The sequence below is a fragment of the Propithecus coquereli genome, unplaced genomic scaffold, assembly GCF_000956105.1.
Source record: "Propithecus coquereli isolate 6110/MARCELLA unplaced genomic scaffold, Pcoq_1.0 Scaffold328, whole genome shotgun sequence".
Taxonomy (NCBI): domain Eukaryota; kingdom Metazoa; phylum Chordata; class Mammalia; order Primates; family Indriidae; genus Propithecus; species Propithecus coquereli.
Genome location: NW_012148930.1, coordinates 3,407,534 through 3,430,129, shown reverse-complemented (window position 1 = coordinate 3,430,129; position 22,596 = coordinate 3,407,534). Strand labels below are relative to the sequence as shown.

Below are 22,596 nucleotides of genomic sequence, written 5' to 3'. Positions count from 1 at the left end.
ATTAGGTATTCCAATTATTGTTTGTTTTTCCTACTTTGCTGGCCCCCTTAAATGAAGTATTTTCTTTTGTCGGCTCATTGAGCAAGTGGTAGCAGTCCTGAGGAAAGTGGAGAGGTCTTTGCTCCTGGGGACCAGCAGTACACTGGCTGTGAGACCCTGGCTGAGGCAGAGACCTCTCTGACCCTGCTCTACTCAAACTTCCCACTCTCTTTAGGTAGAGAGGCCTCAGCCAAGCTCTTTAGTTCTTCTCCTCTTTAGTTCTTTGGAAGCCAAAGCAAACTGGCCAAATTCACCTCAGCAAATGTCCACCTTCCATGGATCTCCAAGTTTAAACAATCCCTTGGATCTAATTCATCCAGTCCTCACTCAAGTGCTTTTATTCTAGTCTCAGACTCTCCTATTTCCCAAGAGCTTTCTTCTTGGCACTTTCCTGCCCTGCCTCAGGAGGCATGGACAGGTAGAAGCTGGTAGGAGAAAAAGGATGTTTTAAGCAGACTTCCTCCGGGAATCCTTCTTGCACTTTGCCGTATCTTACCTTTCTTGTACCACACTTTAAGTAGATCATGCCTCCTTTTAGATTAAGCATGTTTAATGATCCATTTTGTCTCCACTTTTGGCTTATTGGCTAAACCTCTTTGGTTTTTATTTTAATTTTATTTTATTATTTTATTTTATACGATTGCTTCCAAGCCTTAACATTTTATGTACAGTGTAAGAAATTAAAACAATAGAATTCTATTTGTCCCATCTGTGCTATCATTGTCATATATTTTACTTCTACATATGTGTTCTTCCTCTCATCATCAAAGCATCTTTCTTAACCAGCTCCAGATTTTGTCTTTCCATTTTCTGAAGTCAAAGTGCCCTTAACAATTCCTAAGTCTTAACTTAGAGTCCTTATTTTATGCCCCCTTGTCTCCTCTGGTAACTTGCTAATAGAGGAAGAAATTATTGGGGGAAATTAAATTTTACCTTCTCTGTGGTCCATCATCACTTTATTCATATTGCTAGTATAATACTCTGCTTCAAGATTTTCCCAAAACATCGTAAGATTTTTAAGGTCATGTACCAAAAATGTTCACCTCTGTACACATAGTTACTATCAGACATATACCAAGTGTTAAACACACATGTACTGCATTACACAGACATATCAGAAATATCTTACAGAAAAATTACCTAAAAAGCCCTCAAGATGTAAAGAGACGATTATATATTAGTGTGTGATTATGGGTGTTTATGCAAAAAAGTACAATTAATCGTCTTAATACAAGCTTTCTGAAACTAATTCTTTTAATTTTCCAGTGGAAGGAATTTATTTCTCAACTGATACCCCAATCAAAAAATGAACCATTTTCTCAACAAAATAATTTTTTTACTCCCAACCTTTGTAGTCAATATTTATTTAACACACACTTATTATGTACTTTCTCCAAGCTGCCTGATAATAAAACCAATTTTTAAAAGGATATAGAGTAGCCAGTTTAGAAAAGAAGGATGGAAAATCAGTTTCATGCAACCATAATGTCTCCCAAACAAAACACTATTCTCACACTAACAATCTAATAATAATAATGATAATTTATTGGTTCATAGAATGAATTATGTTCTCTACTACTTGCTATTTATATATTAATTCAATGATTTTCACAACAATCCTATGTGGTATTATTATCCACATATTGTGGACCTTAAACTGAACTGAACTTAGAATACTTAAATGATATGAAATTATAGTCACTGAATTAATGAAAAAGACATAATATGAGCCCAGGACTATCTATTTCCATAGTTTATGATTTTACCATTACACCGAATGGCAAGCACACCTTAAAAGCTTACTGAAGAAGGCAACTCTCTGTAGTCATTTTGATGTGACAACCGAAGTTATCATGAAGACAGAAATTGAGACAGTTCATTAATAAGTGACAGAAAATAAGATAACCGTATTAAAAACAACTTGGATGAAATGCACATGGTACATGGAAAAGGTTGAGCACAGACCGAACCAGAACAGAGCCTTTACTGTTGATTGGGAAGCTATTTTTAGTCAAAGTTTCTTACCCATCATTCATAAGGAGGAGCCAGCAGTTAGCATAACTCAGAGAACAGCCTGTCCTGACCTGGAGGGGTTTGCACTCAATTGCTGCCTGAGAGCACAGGGGAGAGGGCCCCCAGGGGAATCGTGGCCTCAGAGGGCACCATTCGCAGTGGAAAGCCCGAGCTCTTTGTGGTGATAAGAACCACAGCCAGAAGATGAAGCCCTGGGCACTTGGAAGTTTTATGGAATTTTTCAAGGCAAAGCTCCCAGGGCAGATGATTGCCTGGAGCAATGAGACTCCCCACCTTACCCCCCATCTCAGCCCCAACCCCCACTGGGTCAAACCTAGCCTACTGCAATGTTATATATATTTTTTTTAATATATACAAAATAAATGTATAGGTGAAATATTCTCAGTTCTGAGTAGGTGACTGCTTCATAAGAAGGCAATATTAAAAATCAGAAAATAATATAGACACTGAAAACTATACTAGGTAAGTATACATTTCAAATATTAAAAGAATTTAAATGAATTACATACACTTTTTTTAAAGTTTCAGTGTTAGCTTTTTGTTTTTAGAAAAATGCATTTTATTTTTTAAAATATTTCAAGATAATCTCATGAAGAATGTTGCATTTGAGTTAAGAAACGGCTGCAAGGTTTGCTTCTTTACAAAACATTCTCAAGTGTTATCTCTGACACAAATCCATACAAAATAATTTCAGTGTTACATAATTCTGAAACAAAATCCGAACATTTAATTAGGATTCAAATGCAAATGTTATCCTCTTGAAATAGCTGGAAACTCATAAATGATATGCTTACTTAAATAGGCCCTATATATAATAACAAAGGCACCTTAATTACTAATCACTTACTCTGTGCTTTTAAAAATGTGCTTCCTTTAAAATGTTAACTATACATTTAGTAATATAAGCTTTTCAAGCTTTCGCACAGGTTAAAAGGAAAACATTAATTCTAATGAAAGGAAATATTGAGACTGTAAACTTTTCCACTACCTGGTAATTGTTAATTTGTACAACAAAATGTTTTTAGAAAAAAAAAGTCACATGGCAGGAATAAATAACCTTAAATATCTATGTACTCCCCATGAATCCCATTGCTGGAAAAACTTAATTAGCAAGGGCATTCTGTGCTGAAAGCATCTAACACTTTGATTCCATGCCTGTAATTCAGACATTAGCATTCAAAGCAGCCCACAACTTGCACTTTGGAGTTTACTGAGTGAATACCAATTAAATTATGCCAAATAATCATTTTCATTTCCTATAGAGTATCTGCCTAACATCCAGTATTCCCATGGAACATAAGATAATTTAAGATGTTGGGATTTTATAATACATTTTCTGGGGGGAAATTTTTGTTTTTGAAGCAATTCTATTAAAATGGTATTCTAGGATTGTTGCTTCTGAGAAAAAGATATAACTGGGTAGTAAAACTTCTGCAATCTTTTAGTAAAAAAGAAAATATCCTTTGAAATAATTTTTTATAAATCTCATACACATTTATGATTTTATGATTATATTTATCATTTATCATAAAAATGATAAATAAAATTTTGGCTGTTAATTTTGTCTCTATATAACTTGTGAATTTATGCCTTGAGAATTGTCCCTTCTTTTCTCTTAATTTTAGAATTTGTGGGAGCTAATAAAATTACTGCAACTATCAACTCCTGTGTTGAGCACAAAAACAACTGGTTTATCACCACACTAGGAACATTATCGTAAATGTGCCATCATGTTTTTCTCCTCTCATCATTAAGATTTTTAATTTTTTCTTCTACTTCTGTCTTATTTGTTTCTTGAAATTTCACTTTGACTCCCCCATCTGATCTAAATCCTGATCCTCTCCTGAAAATCTGCTCATTTTCCATTATTTTGAAATAAAGAAAATGTATGAGTGTGCATCAGGGCACAGGTGAAGCATGATCAGTTTTCATGAATTATTAGATTGCACTGCATATTGACTCCAGGGTTATGGTTTATGGCAAAATTCACTAACTTTTTTTACACAGACACAAGACAATGCCCAGGAGAGTGAGAAACTTCTTTCAACAAAGGAAAGACTGGCTTTATCATTACTGCGAACATAAAATTTTTCCCCTAGAAGATGAGACAGAGGCACCATTTTTATTTTCTATGGTTTAGACTCCTACCCAAGCAAGGTCTCCAGTTATAAACTAGGGTGAAGGAGTGAGGGAAAGCCAAAATTGTCATACCATACTAACCGAGAACCAATGATTCTAATGTTCTCTATCTGCTTAAGTCTTTCAACTGCACTTCTCCAAATAAAATGCAGTGTGAAAACGGAGTTTCTCAGGGACAGATTCAATATGTTGCTATTGCATATATGACTCTTTCTCATAGCCTATAACTTATTCCTATTCTTTTATCTTTTATTTTCTTATTTCTGGATTACATCCTTAGTGATATTTGGGGGTAGCATACTTTCTAAGTTCTTGCACATCTGAAATGAACTATACATTACCCTCATAATTCAACGATGGTTTGGTTTAACAGAAATTTAGATTCTGAATCAATTTATCTTGGAAACTTGTGAGCAGTGTTCTAGAAACTATTAGATCAGATGGGAAGATGGATATCAAATTTGTAACTCAATTTCTTCATCTATAAAATTAGGATAATAGAATTTACCTTATAGGTTGCTGAAGATTAAATTAGTTAACATATATAAAGTGCTCAGAAAAGTGCTTGACATAACAACTTGAAATGTTAGTTATTACTCTCACTATTTGCATGTTTGAAAATAATGATACATTGTTATCATTATTCAGAAATGAATTGTTTGATATAGAATTTTAGTTCAAAACCATGTTTCTTAGAAATTAATATTAATAATAATTATAGTATTATTTATATATACTAACCATATTCCCCTTTTTCCAAACTTGAACTTACCTTACTTGGCTAATTAACTGCCTAAAGTCTGACTGCCCATATGCAAAAATGAGTTAGGACAAATAATTTTCTATTTGTTCTAGTGTAATACAAACTGGGGGTTGGTAGCCAATTGCTACATCTTCAGATAAATGCACTTTCTGTCATTCATTTATAATATATGCAAAAATAATTTGAACAAAACAAAACTAGGAATCAAATATCATGGTGATGATAATTAACACAGACCATGTTGTAATACCTTTTCCAAACCACAGTACTTATCTTCTCACTGTCCACTTTCCAAGTGGCTATTTGCCTTAGCAGTTGAACCAGTAAACATAGTTTAAGAACTTAAGCATCTGGCATTCAAGTAAGTGTTAATCCATGCATAAGGAAATTCCAAATACTTTTGATTTAAACATAATAATAATACTTAACTAGGTATTTTAAACTAATGATTAAATATATTTATTTTCTCCTGAAATAAGACTGAGGTGAATTGAATTTTTAACATTGAACTGAAACAGAAAATATCAATTAACATAATATAGTTCTTTATAACTCTATGAAATAATATGAAAATATATAAACACAAATTAATTCAAGCAAAATTAAAGTGTGAAACACAGTAGCTGCGAAATAAATCTATCAGTGTAAAATTAGAAACACCAAATGCATCATAAATTATAGTACTTATTATTGGTTAGAATATGTTGATAATTAAGCTAAAGTCATAAGCTTAATTCCCGGATGTACCGGTTTACTCTGCTTTGTTTCAGAGACACAGAATGAATCACAATTCCCAGCTGTCTTGGGAGTGTGCATTATTGATCAAGAGGGGCACACAGCCGACGTGTGGACATATTAGTCCAATTCCACTGCAGTAACAGGAAAAACAATTCTGAGCACATTCCCTACAGAGAGTGGGTCGGCAGCTTAATTTTTATTTCAGTTTGGCACTGAGCATGTGTCTCTTCAGACAGATGCTTAATGATAGTCTTTGTAATGTTAATAATGATGAAGAAAAGAGACATTTTAAATCTATATAACAGCTTTCTAAAACAGGTAATCTTGAGAGATTTGTGAACAACATAGCCAATTCATTCAAACATTAGTTCCTGAATCTTTCGGGATCAAATTACAATGTACATATTAGAAGTTTTTATTTGGAAAAGCACTGACAGTTTTGCTGTGTGATATAAGGTAATAGCAATTAATTATAACTAATCTCACTATAATGTAAAAAAAAAACATACATATGAGATAAACTTCTAAGTCATGTAGGAAAAAATATTAATTTGTGACGTGGTATACCACTCAATATTCAGAAAGTAGGTAAAAAATTATGGTATCTTTATTCATAGGAGAAATACTCCTAAATAGTCCAAAAATAGTTTACTTTTATCTTTACAGAACAGTCACTCTCATGTCTGAAGCCTAAGATCAGTCCTCTACTTACCACGCCCCTAGTTTTTACCTGTCATCTTATTCTAAGATAAATTTAAAAGTGCTGTGAACAGAGTGAGACTAGAACCACGGACATGTTGTGATGATGTGTTCATAAAATTAAAAGTATCAAATGTACCTAGAGAGAGAGAGATGCTACCATTAACTTTAACTTAGTGGAGACAACTAGAGGAAACAAGTATTGGAAATATGTAGGAAGTGAGAAAACCTGAATATATTACAGTGGAGAAAAATGTTTTCTAATATTTCCTGTTAAATATATATTTTAGGCATAATGGTACAGTTTTATAGCATTATTAATAGGTCATATTATTAATATGCTTTGATATTTTAAAGTATATTAGTTTTGTGGACTCACATGAGAACTTAATCATTTTATATAAAGACAGCATTTGAAGTGGGAAAAACCTAAAATTTTTGTAGTGTTCACACCATATGCCATGCCCTTTGCTGGACACTTTATATCTAATTTAATCCTCATTTTAAAATGACTTTATGGGATGATTAATACTATCTTTATTTAATGATATGTAAAAAAGTTGTCCAAGAGCTCCAAACTAGTACAGCCTTGAGTTCTAAACAACCGATGGACATATGAACTTTTATGACTTATCACTGCTAGAGACTTCTTACTGTTCCACAGTATCCAGTTTTTCTTTTTTCTGTGATAGTTCAATATCCAGCTGGGTATATTGTTATCCAGCTAGACTACATTTTTGCAAGACCCCTTTCAGCCACGTGTGGATATATAACCAAATTCTACCATGAATTAAATGTGCAAATTTTCGTTGTGTCTTATGCTCCTTCCCACAGGCTAGAGTTAAATGGCAAGAACAGAGTGATCATCTTGAACCACGAGATGGAAACCATGTTTTGGAAATGGCAGAAAACAAGATATAAGCAAACTTAGTCCCCAACAGTATCAAGCTAGTGAACCAGTTCTGGACAGATTACCTAGATATTTCTATTTGTTTAACTTGCTATATTTTCATGTATATTTGTATTTTACATTGTGTGTGGTGTAATACTTTATTAAAACGGTCTTATGATATATTATGACTATTATGACAGTACTTATATACTTCTTGGTAGATAAGTACAATTTTGATGTTGAATTCAAATAAGACTTAATTTTATTATTATGATCATGATTTATGAAGATATTCTGCTTGTAAGGTAGAGAAGAACACACAAAGAAATCAAAGCTCAGTTTTTTCATTCTAGATATTATAATTTAAGAACATTCAGTTTAAAACAATAACATTCTACGTAGCTAAACTTAATTCTATATAATTAATGCACATTAAGAGACATATCCACATACCGGTGACAGTTGTAACGTTAGGTAACATCTGTCAAAACCACAACTCAATTGTCTAAAACTGAAACACACACAACAACAAAAAACAACTATAATACCAAATAAAACAAAAAGATGAAACAGAAATGATTTTAATAAAGGAAATTTCACAAAGATAATGAAAACCCCTTCTCTAGCACTCCTGTATTCCTTGACATAAGAAAGTGGCAAAATTTGTCTAGTTGCTGCCTTAGAAATTAAAACTAAACAAAAATAGTAGTAGTCAGAAAGGAGGAGCGCACCATGAGAGTCCACTGCAGGTGAAGATTTACTGTGATGATGATGCCACCAGAACAAAGTATTGCTAATTATCATCACGTAAAGATAATCTGTCCTTATTCTGGCATTAATATTTCAATTACCTCTTTACTAAATGTACTTTAACAGACTCCCATGTTATACTTAGAAATCATTAACTTTAGTTTTTATAATTTTCCAGCAATTGAAAAATTAGCATATACATACCATACAAACATAAAAATTTTAAGTACTTTTCCTTAAGTAACATGACAAAACTGCTAAATTACCCAGATAACATTGTTACATTAAAGTTAAGAATTTTTAGTGACTTTAGAAGGGAAGTCATTACCATTAATATTTCATATTTATGTAGATACTTACTAGATGAACCATAAAGATGGTTTGTGAAACATAAAAAAAATAATCTAAAAGATGGCTGTGTCAATTTTATAAGGATATTTTATTTCTAAAGGCATTAAATATCCTAAAATTATTTATTTTTAAATATAAAAGTAGGCCATAAAATATATTTGAAATCCATTTAATAAAATTATTAACTACATACTAGCAAAGAGTTGTCATATCTATATTTACATACATATAACTATAGCTATGTTTATACCTAGCTCAGTTATACTAGTGTATGTGTGCAGTCTTTTTTTTTTAGTACTTCCTTATTAGCTTTTTCTCTTTCTCAGTAGGGTCGAATCCAGGTCACAGCACAATTACACATACTATCTAAGACTCCTGCAAAAAAGACATATTATTCTACCTCATTTTTGATTTTCACATTTTTTCTCTCATTAAGGATCTACATGAATCCCTATGTGCAGTGCACTATTTCACATTGGATTACGCTATAATTGTAAAAATGTAACCTTCTGAAAAGGAGAAATAACTTTTTATAATAAAGCAAAGTGCCAAGTCTTGTCTCACCCTGTCAGGAGATCTGCCCCTGCTTTCTGCCTGATTGCACACTAAAAATCATGTAGCTAGGCAGGGGCAGAGACTGTGATGGGCGACAACAATTTTCTCAACAGTGTTTCTGCTTTGAAGAACGCAGAAAGATGAGGGCACCTCATGTCAGTGGTTTGAAGGAAAAATTCTTGTTTGACAACTATGACAAGCAGTACAAATTCTTGTGATTTGGCCGTTTGCATATTTGGGAAAATGTTAAAGTTGCAGTAAATATCAATACCAAATGATTTATGTGCTTTCTCATTTTGTAAAAAACATGAGACCAAAGAAAGGGTTTTACTTTTACTTCTGTTGGTAATCTGTTACATTTTATGGTGAATATTTATTTGTGTGTTTGTTTATTTTTAGCCAATCATTAACAAAAATGGTTTATAATATGGTTTCCATTAGAAATTATAATTAGATGAAAGACAATAAAAATGCTAATATGTACAATCTTACCAGGTGAAGATAAGGCATAGTAATGTAGATATTAAAATCAAAACTTGATTAAACATTGCAGACTGTGTACGCTGAATGGCTCTGTGTAGATCATTCTAAAATAATACAGAAAAAAACATATTGTAAGTTTTGATAAATACTAAATGTGCCTGAGTTTGATTACATTTATTACCATGTATTTCATTTCAATTATCCTGAATATATCCAATGCATATACTTTAAATAGAAATAGCAGTGTATTTTCATTTTTGTCTAGATCTAAATATAACTTACTATAGCATTCATATTGCAAAGACAATACTTGGGAAGACGACCAAAGCACTAAATTTCAGTTTACTTGCCTTACAGACATCGGAATAGATGTTGCACTTACTCCCCAAAAACCCTTATGGTAAGCATGATTTCTCATAGTAAATTCTAATTGCAAAAGATCAAGAAATAATATGTTCAATTAAGGGGGAAGTAATAGCTGAGTGAAACTATAATCAAAGCTCATTATCAGGAAAATTACCATGAATTAGGTCAGGCAATTCATCATAAAAAGAAAAAAAATTAAACAATCAACAAATTTTTAAAGTTTAATTTTGTTAATATTTAAAAGAGTCAATTCAAGATATGATACTGCTAGGGTAATTTGTTATAAATTTCTGGAAGGCACTTTGGTAATATAGGTCAAAACTCAGAAGCATGTCTTTTCTATTTCACACATCCATTCATCCATTCGATAAGTGTTTACTCAACGACATAATTTCTAAAACTTAACCACACGAAGACCATCAGAAATGGACACCAATGTTTATGTATGTTCATCGTTATTATAAAATTATAATATTTATTATATGAAATAATGCATGTTCATTACTATCAAAATAACTGCAATATAAAATGGTCAAATAAATTGATCTGTATCTTTATAAATTTATTTACATCCATCAAAAATAATTTGAAGAGGGATATTTAATAACATAGGAACTTGTTCACTACATATTAGTATATGATGAAAATTCCAATTATGAATTTGAACACATAATACAATTTCACGTATGGTGTTAGTGTTTTTGTATAGAAAATAGAATGATATAAATTATTATATGTAAATGTAAAATAATACACAGTAATATCTGTGACAGATTTACTGATTTTTATAAGTTTTTACTTTATAGTTTTCTGTTGACATAAATTTTTTACAATAAACTTTTAATAGTCTTAAAATCAGTATAGCGTGAGATAAACTTCGCCAATAAAAAAACTCAACGAACCATTCACTTTCTTATCTTCTTTCACCACTCATTTAACCATAACTGTTATAAAAACAAATAACTAAGTCGAATGATTTGAATTACATCTCTCATTCCTTATTTTCTTATAGGAGAGGCATTAAGGAATAGAAAAGCAAATAAAAATTTAGCATCCAGTGAGAAGAGATATAGAAATGAAATGGAAAATGAATCCTAAAGTAATATTGCAAAATAGTTCTTTTATTCTCACTGACTAATGTTTCCTGTCATAGTTATGTTATTTCTTTCCAACAACTAATAACGCAGTAATTAACAAAGAAGTTTATTTTTTCCTGGTGTCTTTTTTATTAGCAATTTAGGCAATCTATATTTAGTCAAACAGTATTTCTTTGGGGCAATTAAGATAGACCAATGTTTCTGCAAACCATGTTCTCCCACCCTTTGGCCATGTACTCTCATGAGACTCCAGCAGTACATGTGATATAAATGTTTAGAAACGAATACTCAATGTTATCCAAATACTACTTTGGGCTAAAACTTCTGTAATAATGTTTGTTTAAAACCCATTTAAATGAAAAACAAGTTTGCTGCCAAACTAGTATAATTTGCAGAGCAGTAATAATAATTTTGAGCCCGGCTATGCTTATACCAGATAAAATGTTAATACTACACACAAACTTTACATGTATGTATGTATATATACGAATGTATGCATAATTTAATTTGATTATTACAGGAAGCTTGCAATGTAGGTACTTTCATTTCTTTTGCAGAAGAAAATATTAGCAAAGAAGTTAAATCATTTGCCAAACGGAGTGTTTAGCATACAGTGGACCTGTATTAACATTTGTAGGATGAATGACCCAATAGAAAATGTCTTGCAGCTTGCTTATTTTAAATATTGAAGGCTATCATAAACACATTTTGGTCATAATTATAAACCATTCCTTCCAAGCAGGGTCAGCCTGAGGAAAAATGCAACCGTGGCATAGCTCTGGGTTCTGCAGCTTTTACTCTTACCTCCTGTTTCCCTTTCTCCCTCCTAATATCCCACTCACAACCCAACTCAACCAAATCTAAAAGGATGACTTTAAATGAGGGACTTCCAGATCCCAGGAAGGGTCTTAGAAAACTCAACAGGTTTTCACAGAATATGTGACTACTTACAATTAAGAGCAGTTTGACAAAATCACCTACCTGAATTCTTAAAGCCAGGGGTCCCATCACACATCAACAGATTGCCTTGGAAGGGAAGGCTATTCAGAAGACTGACTAACTAGTTGGACCAGTCCGAACAGCAGTTAGGATTTGGTTTAGTGACATTAAGGAAATCGGAATCATTTTTGCTTACCAGTCACAGAACCTTACAAAGGTAGTAACTTGGTAATATGAACATTTTATGGCTTTCATTCTGATTATGATACAGGACACTGGTTGCTTAAGGTCTATTAATTTGAATCATGTATCACTTTAATTATTCAACAATATTTTGCCAAGAAGACTCATTTGTACAAACATTTAAATAAAACTATTTACTGTGATATTAAATTAATTTGTAAGAATATTAAAAATGAAACACTTGGAAACTTAATTATAGTTAAATAAATTCCAATAGTATAAGTTTATATTTTATGGGAGAACACACAGCAAGAAAGTTTAAGACTAGACCCCAAATCATCTCTCTCTGTTTAAACCTTGAAAGTAAAAAATGGTTTAAAAATATTTTTGTATGTGCACATCACTTTATACTTACAATCATATTTTCCAAGGCATGTTTGGCAAGCCAACAGTTTAGAAATACTGGGACAAACAGATTCCTTAAAGAAGGCCAGAATATCTGAAAAACAAATAAGAACTAAACTTTTATCTCAAAGCAAGGAATCATATACAGCAGATTAAAAATAAATGTAAAACAGAGAAAAAGTAATTAAAGGCAATGTAATAATTTAAAACATGTGACAAATACTTTATTTATTAATGAAATGCAGGGAGCAGATATGATCTTTCATTCATTGTCTAAGTCTCTCTTAAGGAAATTATTGAAAAAGTAGAGAGAACATAATAAACTCTCACTTGATGCCAGATATCTATGCTAATTCAATCATTAAATCTTTTGGTTGATGGTTTATAACAGACATGGGCTCTCTCTTCTCTGTAACTTAAGGGGTTAAGCAGGAATGAAGAGAGAAGACGTGTCTTTTCATTACGTTACCACTCACTCTCTGTGGAGTCAGCCATTTCAAGTGACACAGGGGAGCTACGTTCGATTAGAATTATATTAGGTTAGCCTGTCATATAATCTAGTTCCAGTTACTCCTCTAGACAAATCACTCAAATTAGAATAATTATCAGAAGTGAGCAACAGTTTCAGATAATATCTACTTACTTTCAATTTTTTTCCAAATAAAATGTTACAAAGTATAACCCCAACAGATCTTATTATAACTCTATCAAATTGAGATTAAAACATAGTTTTGTAAATTGGAATGTGCTGAATTACATATTTATGGCACAGCAGTTGAATTTGATCATCTTGGAATTGATACTACACAGTGCTTTGACAAAGAAGCAAATTGCTGGTTATCTGGCTCTTGGCAACCTCCTTACCAAAGAAAAGAATTGGAATTAGTAAATCCTATGGTTAAACTAGAGATAAATATGTTCTCAGTATGAGAAACTTTTACAAAAACTTGGTTCTAACTGGCTTCTATTTTTTTTAAAGAATTCCACAATATAAACAAGAAATGAAGAAATTACTAGTCTTTTTAGACAATACTGATATTTGTTCAAATGGCACCTCCAGAGCATATATTTTTAAAAAAACATTTCATTTTTCTGTTGTATTAAATTTCGTTAGTTTTCATTTAATTACACAATCCACTTATCCAACTGATTTTACTATTTTTTAGTACCATGATTCTAATCAAAGCCTAAATTCATTTATCTTAGCTACTATATTATTTAACAGTATTTAGATTTAAGGATTTTACTTAAATCTAATTACGCAATTATTTTTTAAGCTTCTTTTAGGACTTACTGAGATAATGAAGGGAACCGCATTAATTATTTCCAAGATGAAGGGTATTCGTAAAATCTGTTCCCAGATGTTTCCCTTCCAAGAAAGAATGAATAAAAAAGAAAGTCAATTATATTAAATTCTATTAAAGGGGGAAAAAGACAGTAGTCAGAATTTCTCTTGCAGTGAGGATACTTACATTGACAGAATACTGAATATTATATAGAGATGTAGCAAGGACTTTTGGAGATTATTTTTCTCAGTCTAACTGTGCTTTCTCAATTTTATGGTAAGTTTAAGAAGTAAAACAAATGTTCACATAGCCCATGAATATAGCACATAATATTTTAATCATATGTCATAAATGAACAGTTACTGATAAAAACAAAACATTAACAAAACCTACAATATCAATTAAATTTTTTTCACTATAATTATATCCACTAATTGTAAAGCATACAAAATAGTTTGTGAAACACGTTTGTTAATGATCGTTGGTATTAATATTGTTTTTCCTTTAATAGAACTTAAAGGAGGGGCTTTTTCAATCATCTAAAACCTAATCTCCCATCCACACAGTACAAACATATTAATCAAGACTGAATACATAATCTGCAGGACCTAGTGCAAAAATGAAAATGTGAGGCTTCTTATTGACTGATCTTTAACAATTTCAAGGTGACATCAGAGCATTAAGCATGAGGACCTTCTAGTTGTGGAGCCCTATGCAACTGCACAGACCACATGCCGGTAAAGCTGACCCTGATGTGAATAGGTCACCACTGAAACTTTCCTGAATGGTGTCCAGTGACAATGAACTCAGAACTTCCTACAGCCGTTTATTCTTCTCTGAAGAGATCTCTGTATTAGAAAGGCACTTTGAAATCTGGCATCCTTGTAATTTCCAATTATCTTATAACACCGGTCATAAAATTGCGAGTTTTTCTTATTTCCTTGTAATTTCAAAGACTTAAAACATTACGTTGATGTAATATACTCCACTTCCCAAAGCAAGGTTCTGGATCAGCTATCATCGGTGTACTAATATACTGACTAATAGGTTTTGTTAGGACTAGTTTATCACTCTCCTCCAGGCTGTACAAAAAGGTGGCAGAGGAAGGGGCAGGTGGAAGAAAGAAACTGTGAGAACTCCTCTATACAGAGATATTAAAGGTGCTGTGCTGTTTCTTTCATCACCTCTAGGTAGGTGGGGGAACCGCCTAGGGGTTCCAGGGGCTCAAGGGAACCGCTTAGAGAGCATGGCTCAGACGTGGAGCCTGCATTTGGCTAATGCCTGAAACACTAAAAAATGAAGGGAGCAAAGGAAAGAGGACTGGGATAAGAGTAAGCCACGATCCCTCCGGTTTTAAGACAAAGGTGCCTGTTTTGTGGGAACCAGATATAGACCCTGAAGAATGGAACCTATGATCATTGTTAAATGGTTTACACTCGACAAGACTGGGTGCCTGCAGGTGAAACGGAACCCCCACAGACACTGCACCTCAGAGCCCAAGTGTCAGCGCCCCAGCGGCCAACCAGAGGCTCTGGAGCCTCCAGCAGAGTCCCAGCAGGACTGCAGCGCGCCGCCTGGGAGACAGAGCCAGCCCCTGCGCCCGCCCAGAGTGACCCAGCTCCACACCGTGACTATGCCAGTTAGCTACTTCCTCCAGATGCTTGCTGCACTTTACCCCCTGCTCCTTCTCAGCCCTGGAAGGGCCAGAATCAGCTGGCGTCAAAAAAGAGAGGAAGTGAACGCAGGAGATGGCCCCTGTGATGATTCCCTGCCCCTTGCAGGCCTGGAGATGAGGCCCGGCTGAAACCTTCTCAGATGAACATTTTAAACTTTTGCATATATTGATCATAATTTCCTTGAATACTAAACTGAGATTTGCCATGTGAATGAAGAGACTAGAAGACTTATGGCACCTGTGTTATGGCACCTTCATTCTTGCCCCACTCCAATTCACTCACTGCACTGCTACCAATTCCCCAGGCCTCGCCCCACCCCCAGCCCACTCACTTTGAAAACTGTTCAAACACTTTCACAACAAAGACAAAAATCCTGTTGCAACCTACAAGGCACTATCTTATTCTCTGCCCTTATAGGTCTCTCCTTCCACAGACCCTTCAGGTCTTTGAATATGGCTTAGTATTTTTGCATATAACATACTTTTGCATATAACTCTTCGAGAGGCTAAGAAAATCTTCACCTTTCTTCCCAATGGCATTTTGCCATGTTAACTCACATATGCCTCTCAGCTCTCAACTCAGAATCTTTTGAGTGTTTTGAGTCTTTGCTTCCCCTTTCATCCTACATACTTTGGGAAAGATATGATCCTCACATTAGGCTTCTGGATTCTCCATCACTTTCTTTCACATTGCTTTCTTCACTTTGTATTTTCATATTTAATACACTACAACACTAGACTGTAAACTCCGTGAGGTCAAGGGCAGCAACCATTATAGTTTAGGATCATGTGCTCTGTTCCCAGCACAACGGCTTGACAGTCTGAAGCTCCTAAATAAAAACTGTGACTACATCATGTCAACCACACTATGGCTGATTCACAGCATGTGTGCACACACATGTGTGCATGTGTGTTTTGTGGCAAATGAATGAACTTCCCACTGAGGACTGATTTTCATGGTCTAAAATTTTACAGCAGACAATATACTTATTCCTGAAAATAAATGCATGTCTTTTCAGTTATATTCATTAGGCTTAATTCTAAGATCTCAGCTTGTCTTCTGAACTAAGGAATACAGTCATAAATTATCTCCCCTAAAAATAGCTAATGAAAAATAAATATAAAAAAGATCCATAAGTTTCCTTGGCCATTAGGGAGACCCAATAAGCCTCCATCATAAAAATCCACAGAACAAAAGCAATTATGATTAAAAAAGAGAGCATGTATCCATAGAATGCCAATATATAGAGACCTATGAAACAAAATCCAAAAAGCAAGCACAGGCCTTTCAAATTATATTAAATACTGTTTTATTTAATCTGATTTTCATGAAGGAAATAAAAAGCATTGGTTTACTTCCAAAAGAAAGCTTCTTATAAAATAGTTTCTAAGTAGTAGCTTTATCTGTTCTAAGTGTATAATACTCTGTTCCCTTCTCATTGACAGAATTCAATAAAATGTAAGTAAACCTTAATCCAACCATTCTACATTTGGCATGGGCATATTATTCCTTAATCAATCAAAATGCAGGAAAATATGTGCTTTTCTAAAATGTATAAGGCTTTTATTTTCATCATCAATAAAGGTGGAAACTTGGAGCTATTATCTAGGTAACTCTAAAAAGCACTTTAAAAATTATATGAGTTATAGCAGTTCAGATGTTTTCAGCCCAGGTTGAACCAAGGTACTTTGTATAAATATTTTTAAATGTTAAGAATATCTATATTTAAAATAGCTAACGAAAAGAGCTGATAATTTGTCTTATTTGAATGAATTTAAAATAGTGTAGTAAGTATGACAGTACTTACTTTGTATTTTGAAATGTAAATTCAACAATATTGAGATTTACCATTTCCTGGGCATGATAAGCAGAATCAGCAATATCTAGGCATATCCAGAAGTCCTAGACTAAAACCTTTGTTCTTTTCCAGAAATAAGCCAGCAGCATGATGTTAAATTTTTAAAATTGTTGCTTTTTTATAACATTGATTATAGGAAAAAGAAATGTAGATTTAACAAAAGGCTTCTAGGTGTGATGAATTTTTGTTTGCAAAAGTTTGGAAATTGTGCTGGGGTTTGTTTTTGTTTCCTTTTGATTTAATGAATGTGTGGGTATAAATAGAGTTCTATTTGAAAGCAGTTAATAAAGAATTAGGGTATTTATGGTGACAGAAAAATAAGAACTTTAGTGTTGAGTGATTACCATGGTTGTTTTGCCAACTAGCTATAAACATGAATGGAATGACAATTTAAGCACAGACCTGCACTTCTATATGACAGAAGACAAAATGTCATGGATTTTAATTCATTATCTGCTAACGTCAACAGGTACTTTAAGAGTTTGCTAATTTCAATTCAACTCATTAGTCTGGTTTTCGAAAGCTGCCGTCTCTGTCTAAACTGTCTTAATTATTAAGGCTTAAGTCATGCCTATTTTACAATGTCTAATTTCAAGATCTACAAAGTGCTTGTACAATATTGTATTAAATGTACTTTTAGATATTGAATATATACATATATTGTATATATAAGTATATACATTGTCTCTGTATAGTGACATATTTAAACATATGAAAAATATATGTGATTTACTATTAATATCGATAATTCAGAACTATAAGTACCAAAGAATAATATTAGGAACGGATACACTGCTGATGCAATGCAATATTCTGCATGCCTGTCTGTTATTTTTCTTAAAAATCTAATGAGGGGAGTACATTTAGATTCTGTTATCCAAACATGCCTTATTTATATATCATAAATACTTACCAATTACTTAATTTATTCATTCCAAAAAAATTATCCAACACTCTGTTGAACAAGTCAAAAGAGTTCATAATTTGGCTAAAGTTATGAGAGGAAACAGAAGATAATTAACAGCAACCCATCCTGCTGTCACATAACCCCTTTTTATCCTTTCTGTTTCCTTTGTAACACCCTGTTTTTAACTACCATCTACCTCTCCTCCTCTTAAGCCATTAATGTTTATGAGGGTCATAATGGAAATATTATATATCATCCAGCTCTGCATGCTAAGTCTTATAATGTTCTGCTCTCATTTTATAAATGGTAGGAAGTAATTAATTACAAATGTCATCATCATATGATTGCAATGGAAAATTATCTTGAATCTGTGTGTGCTTTTAAAATGACTTTTTAAATTAGAGTGAAGAGTTTTATTAGCAAAACACCAACATTAATTTCACATTACTTTTCAGCTAGAAGCTGAAACAAATGTATCCACAATACACATTAACATTTGGCCACATTATATTTCTGTACACACTATTATACTAGTGAAGGAGATATAATTAATTTTATTCAAAACCCTAAATATTTATATATTACATTTAACATTCATCATATACTTGCATACTAAAGAAATTTAAAGATAAAATCTGGGATATTAATTTATTTGATTATTATTTTGTTTTTCTAAGTACTCAAAATCCAGATTTGTCAATCAGGACATATTTATATAGCACTTATTTTGATACCAATATACAGTAATAAACTATTAAAAGACCCTTCCTCAATATCTTAGTCTATACTGCTAATCATTGATCTAGTACTTTCTAGGTAATTTAGGGCTATGTGACTGCCACATGTAAGCTCTCTCACCTCCCTTCTCTAGCTTTCAAATATTCCCTCATACATCACTTTCCATCTTCTGTACTCTCATAAGAGAACGGAGACTTTCCAAAGCTGAACATCAAACCTAAGGTTGCTATTCCAGTGAATTCTCTCTTATTAGAAACTTTGCTTCATGTCTCATATTTCTCTCTTCCCTTCTACTTTCTCTTTAAACAATGCAGATATTTTCCATTATTAAGTGGTCATCCCTGCTTAATTCTGCTACTTCTAGCAAGCTCCTGCCCCAGTCAACCAACATTCTCCCTCTAACTATTTTTACTCTCCTTTGTACCCCAGTATAACTGGTCTCTTGTAGGTGAATAGCAAATGATCTTCTAATTTCTAAACTCAACGGCCTTTTCTCAAGCTTCTTACACTTGCTATAGTTCACATGCTCTCATATGACAGTTTTTTTTCTTAGACATTTATAACATCCTATTTCTTTTCATAAATATTTAGTCAATCTGTCTCCATTTTTGTAAGTCCTCGTTCTTTTCTTTCTATACTTTCTTATTATTAATCTCACCTTCTTAGATATTGGCATTATTTTCTTTAGATGGCAATAATGAGAATTAAAAAGAAAAAAATAAAGCCTGAAAAAAGTCGAGTTTGTAAAACCTTCTTACCCTAAGTTTAGGATTAAAAAATAGTCAAAAATGTCATCTTCAAAACTCTATGTTTTAGAAAGTGAAAAAGAAATTGATACACTAGCTAACAGTTTTCCAAGAACATAACCTTGAGTACACTTGTTGATGCAGTAGATAAGCAGTCCCCAAACTTTCTGGCACCGAGGGCCGGTTTCACAAAGACAATTTTCCGCAGGCGCAGACGGGGTGGGCGCGGGGCGCTTTCAGGGTGATGGGAGCGCTTCACGCGCACCGCGCAGGCCTCTCTGCTAGCGACGCTCTGCATGTGCAGCCGCTGCCGGGCTGGCACCCCCGCCTCGGAGCCCGGGGCATTGGAGTCTCGCAGGGGGCCAAGCGGACACCTCCGCGGGACCTGGGTCCCTCGCGCCGCGGCGCGCAGCACAATTAACCCCGAGCTCCTGTGACCGCAGGCGGAGCGGACGCGGAGATGCGCGGGGAGCGGCTGCAAACACAGGCGAGCTGCCTCACCCCCTGCGGGGCGGCCCAGCTCCTGTCGGGCCACGGACCAGCAGGGATCGCAGCGGGTGGGGACCGCAGTAGCAGGTGAAGAAACCATTAACCAAAATGAGTGATGGTCATGACACTCAGCCATTCGATGCCTTTCTAGCCTGCTTGTCTGTCTTCGTCTTCTCTGATTGCCCCGTCCCTCCTCCAAAACGCACAATGTAAGCATCTCCACCAACCGAGCTGCACCTCCGTCTTGATGATCACCTCCTGTGTGGGGGACTCTCATAGCTCCTTCGCCAGCTCTGTAAAAACGACTGCCAACTCTCAATACATCCCCCTCTCTCCACAGTTCTAGATCCTCATTCTCAACTGCCCGCATGCCACGTCTGTTTGTCTACCAGCACCTCAGATTCATGATCTGCAAAACCAATTCCAGTACTTCCTCTATCTGGACTCTAATCTGACTTTTTTCTTGAAATAACTGTTTTGTTAGTTTTACTTCCATATTTCCAGCCATTCAGGCTCTAAATTTTAGAATGCTTCTCACCTCTCTCTCAACCAATATGGTATTTCTTTTAGCTTCTACCTTCATAATTAATTTTTCATCAAATCAGGCAATTCCTTTCACCTAGCCAAATCTCACTGTTGGTTTCCCTTCTAGACTGCAACACTTCCTAACCGAGCACACGACCTACAGCACTTCAGAGGTTCTGAACTAATATACCCGAAACCGAATTTCAATTACAGAACTCGCATGTTAATCGCCCCCATCAACCTCCCGTTATATGCTGCCACACAATGCCCCCATATTCTAGCCACACGTATTTATTATTCCTCCAAGTTTATATGCACAATCCTTCCTTTATGCTTTTGCTAATCCTATCAGTCCCTACTGCCCTGTCTCTTCATCTTGCCTTATTAAAATCATTATGATTCAAGGACTCTGCTGTAGTCAGTAAAGTATTTCCTTTTCATCCCATGATATGACCTCTCTCTAGGAATCGCCATAGTACTTTCTTTGTACCTCGCTGAAAGCAGTCATATTCTGCCTTGTATTATTATTATCTGCATAATTTCCCCTGCCTACTCCCCATTCTTGGTTCTAAACTCATTGAGAAGAAAGTCATACAAAGTGGCAGCTCTTTATCAAACAGGGGCTCTGTAAATATTTGTTAAATTGTGTTAGCCAAACAAAGCTTCACCAAAAATTAAAATAATTTATTAAAATAATACCTAGCAGACTTGTTGTTGCTTCCCTCAATACTTTTGTACAGGTTAAGAAAATAGGTTGAGAATAATAAAAAGTTAGACCATTCCCTTTGACTTCCTCTCTACAATATGCATATAATGGATAAGTAAATCCATGGGAATTAGTGGAGCATTTTTAAGTCACCAAGGAAAACATTACTATATCACTAGTTTTTTTATCACCCCCTAAAAGGGCTAAAAATAATTAAGCTGATTATGAAGAGCCTGCCTTATCTCGAAGTATGAATTATAAATAGAGGAATACTGAGTGAATGCTAGCAACACGTTCTATCAGCAGAAAACTGCTAATTAAAATAACTTACCTTATAACTAAGATAACCAAGTAGTATTGTTTCAAATAGGCTTATCAATGCCACTGAAACCTAAAATATAAATTGTAACTTAATGAGAATATGCAATAAAATTAAAATATATATTTGTGATTATACTATTAACTTTACTTTTATAATACATATATATATGATATAGGAGGTATTAGGAGGCACTTTAACTTCTACAAAAGGTGGCAGCTATGAGCTCCCCTGCACTATAGCATAGTTTTTATAATTTCTAATATTCCTTAAAAATCTTTTTTATTGTTCAAAATGTTAAGGTAGGATCAGAATAGTCAGACCAGCTATGTGCAGAAAAGGGTCATCTGGGTGTCCCAACACACCATCACACGCTGCCCTGCCACAAATAACTGCCCTTCTGCAGCACCTGTACCACCAGCTCTGCCAAAATAGGCATTTCACTTCAGAAAATACAGAAAATAAAAGAATTCAAGCTTCGAGGTGAATAATATATTCAATCCTGTCATCCACATCAAACAAAATGAAATAATAACATCCATGAACACTAAACAAAACAGACCATATCAGCACTTCGAGATACTTTCAGATTTTATTTCAATGAACTTCATAACCACTCCCCCTTGTGCAGATGGAAGTCCTGCATCCTCCTAGACATTCTTTTGTCTTTCTCTGTATGCTCTATTGTACATACAATTTCTACTGTTCACCAAAAATCTATCATTGCAACAGAAAAAGTAACTAGAAAAGATGACGAAATTATTCTGTGTTACATACTCTAAGCACTTAAGGACAGATAAATAGAATCAAATAAGCACAAATATAAACAGGAAATGACTCTGATAAATATATTTGTTTATAGATTTTTGAGGTTTAAGACAATCTGAATGAAAGACACAGATACCCTTGGGAT

The 22,596-nt window shown here is 34.0% G+C and overlaps 1 protein-coding gene across 1 annotated transcript in view; it reads right to left on the bottom strand.

Annotated features, from left to right (window-relative positions):
- Positions 1-22,596, bottom strand: part of KCNT2 (potassium channel, sodium activated subfamily T, member 2) — a 318,603-nt gene that overhangs the window by 192,719 nt on the left and 103,288 nt on the right. Inside the window, exons 5-8 of the mRNA XM_012650477.1 lie at positions 21,696-21,755; positions 13,728-13,802; positions 12,444-12,527; positions 9,453-9,547 (exon numbers count right to left, since the gene is read on the bottom strand). Coding sequence (XP_012505931.1) covers positions 9,453-9,547; positions 12,444-12,527; positions 13,728-13,802; positions 21,696-21,755 — 314 coding nt within the window. The remainder of the gene's footprint in view (positions 1-9,452; positions 9,548-12,443; positions 12,528-13,727; positions 13,803-21,695; positions 21,756-22,596) is intronic.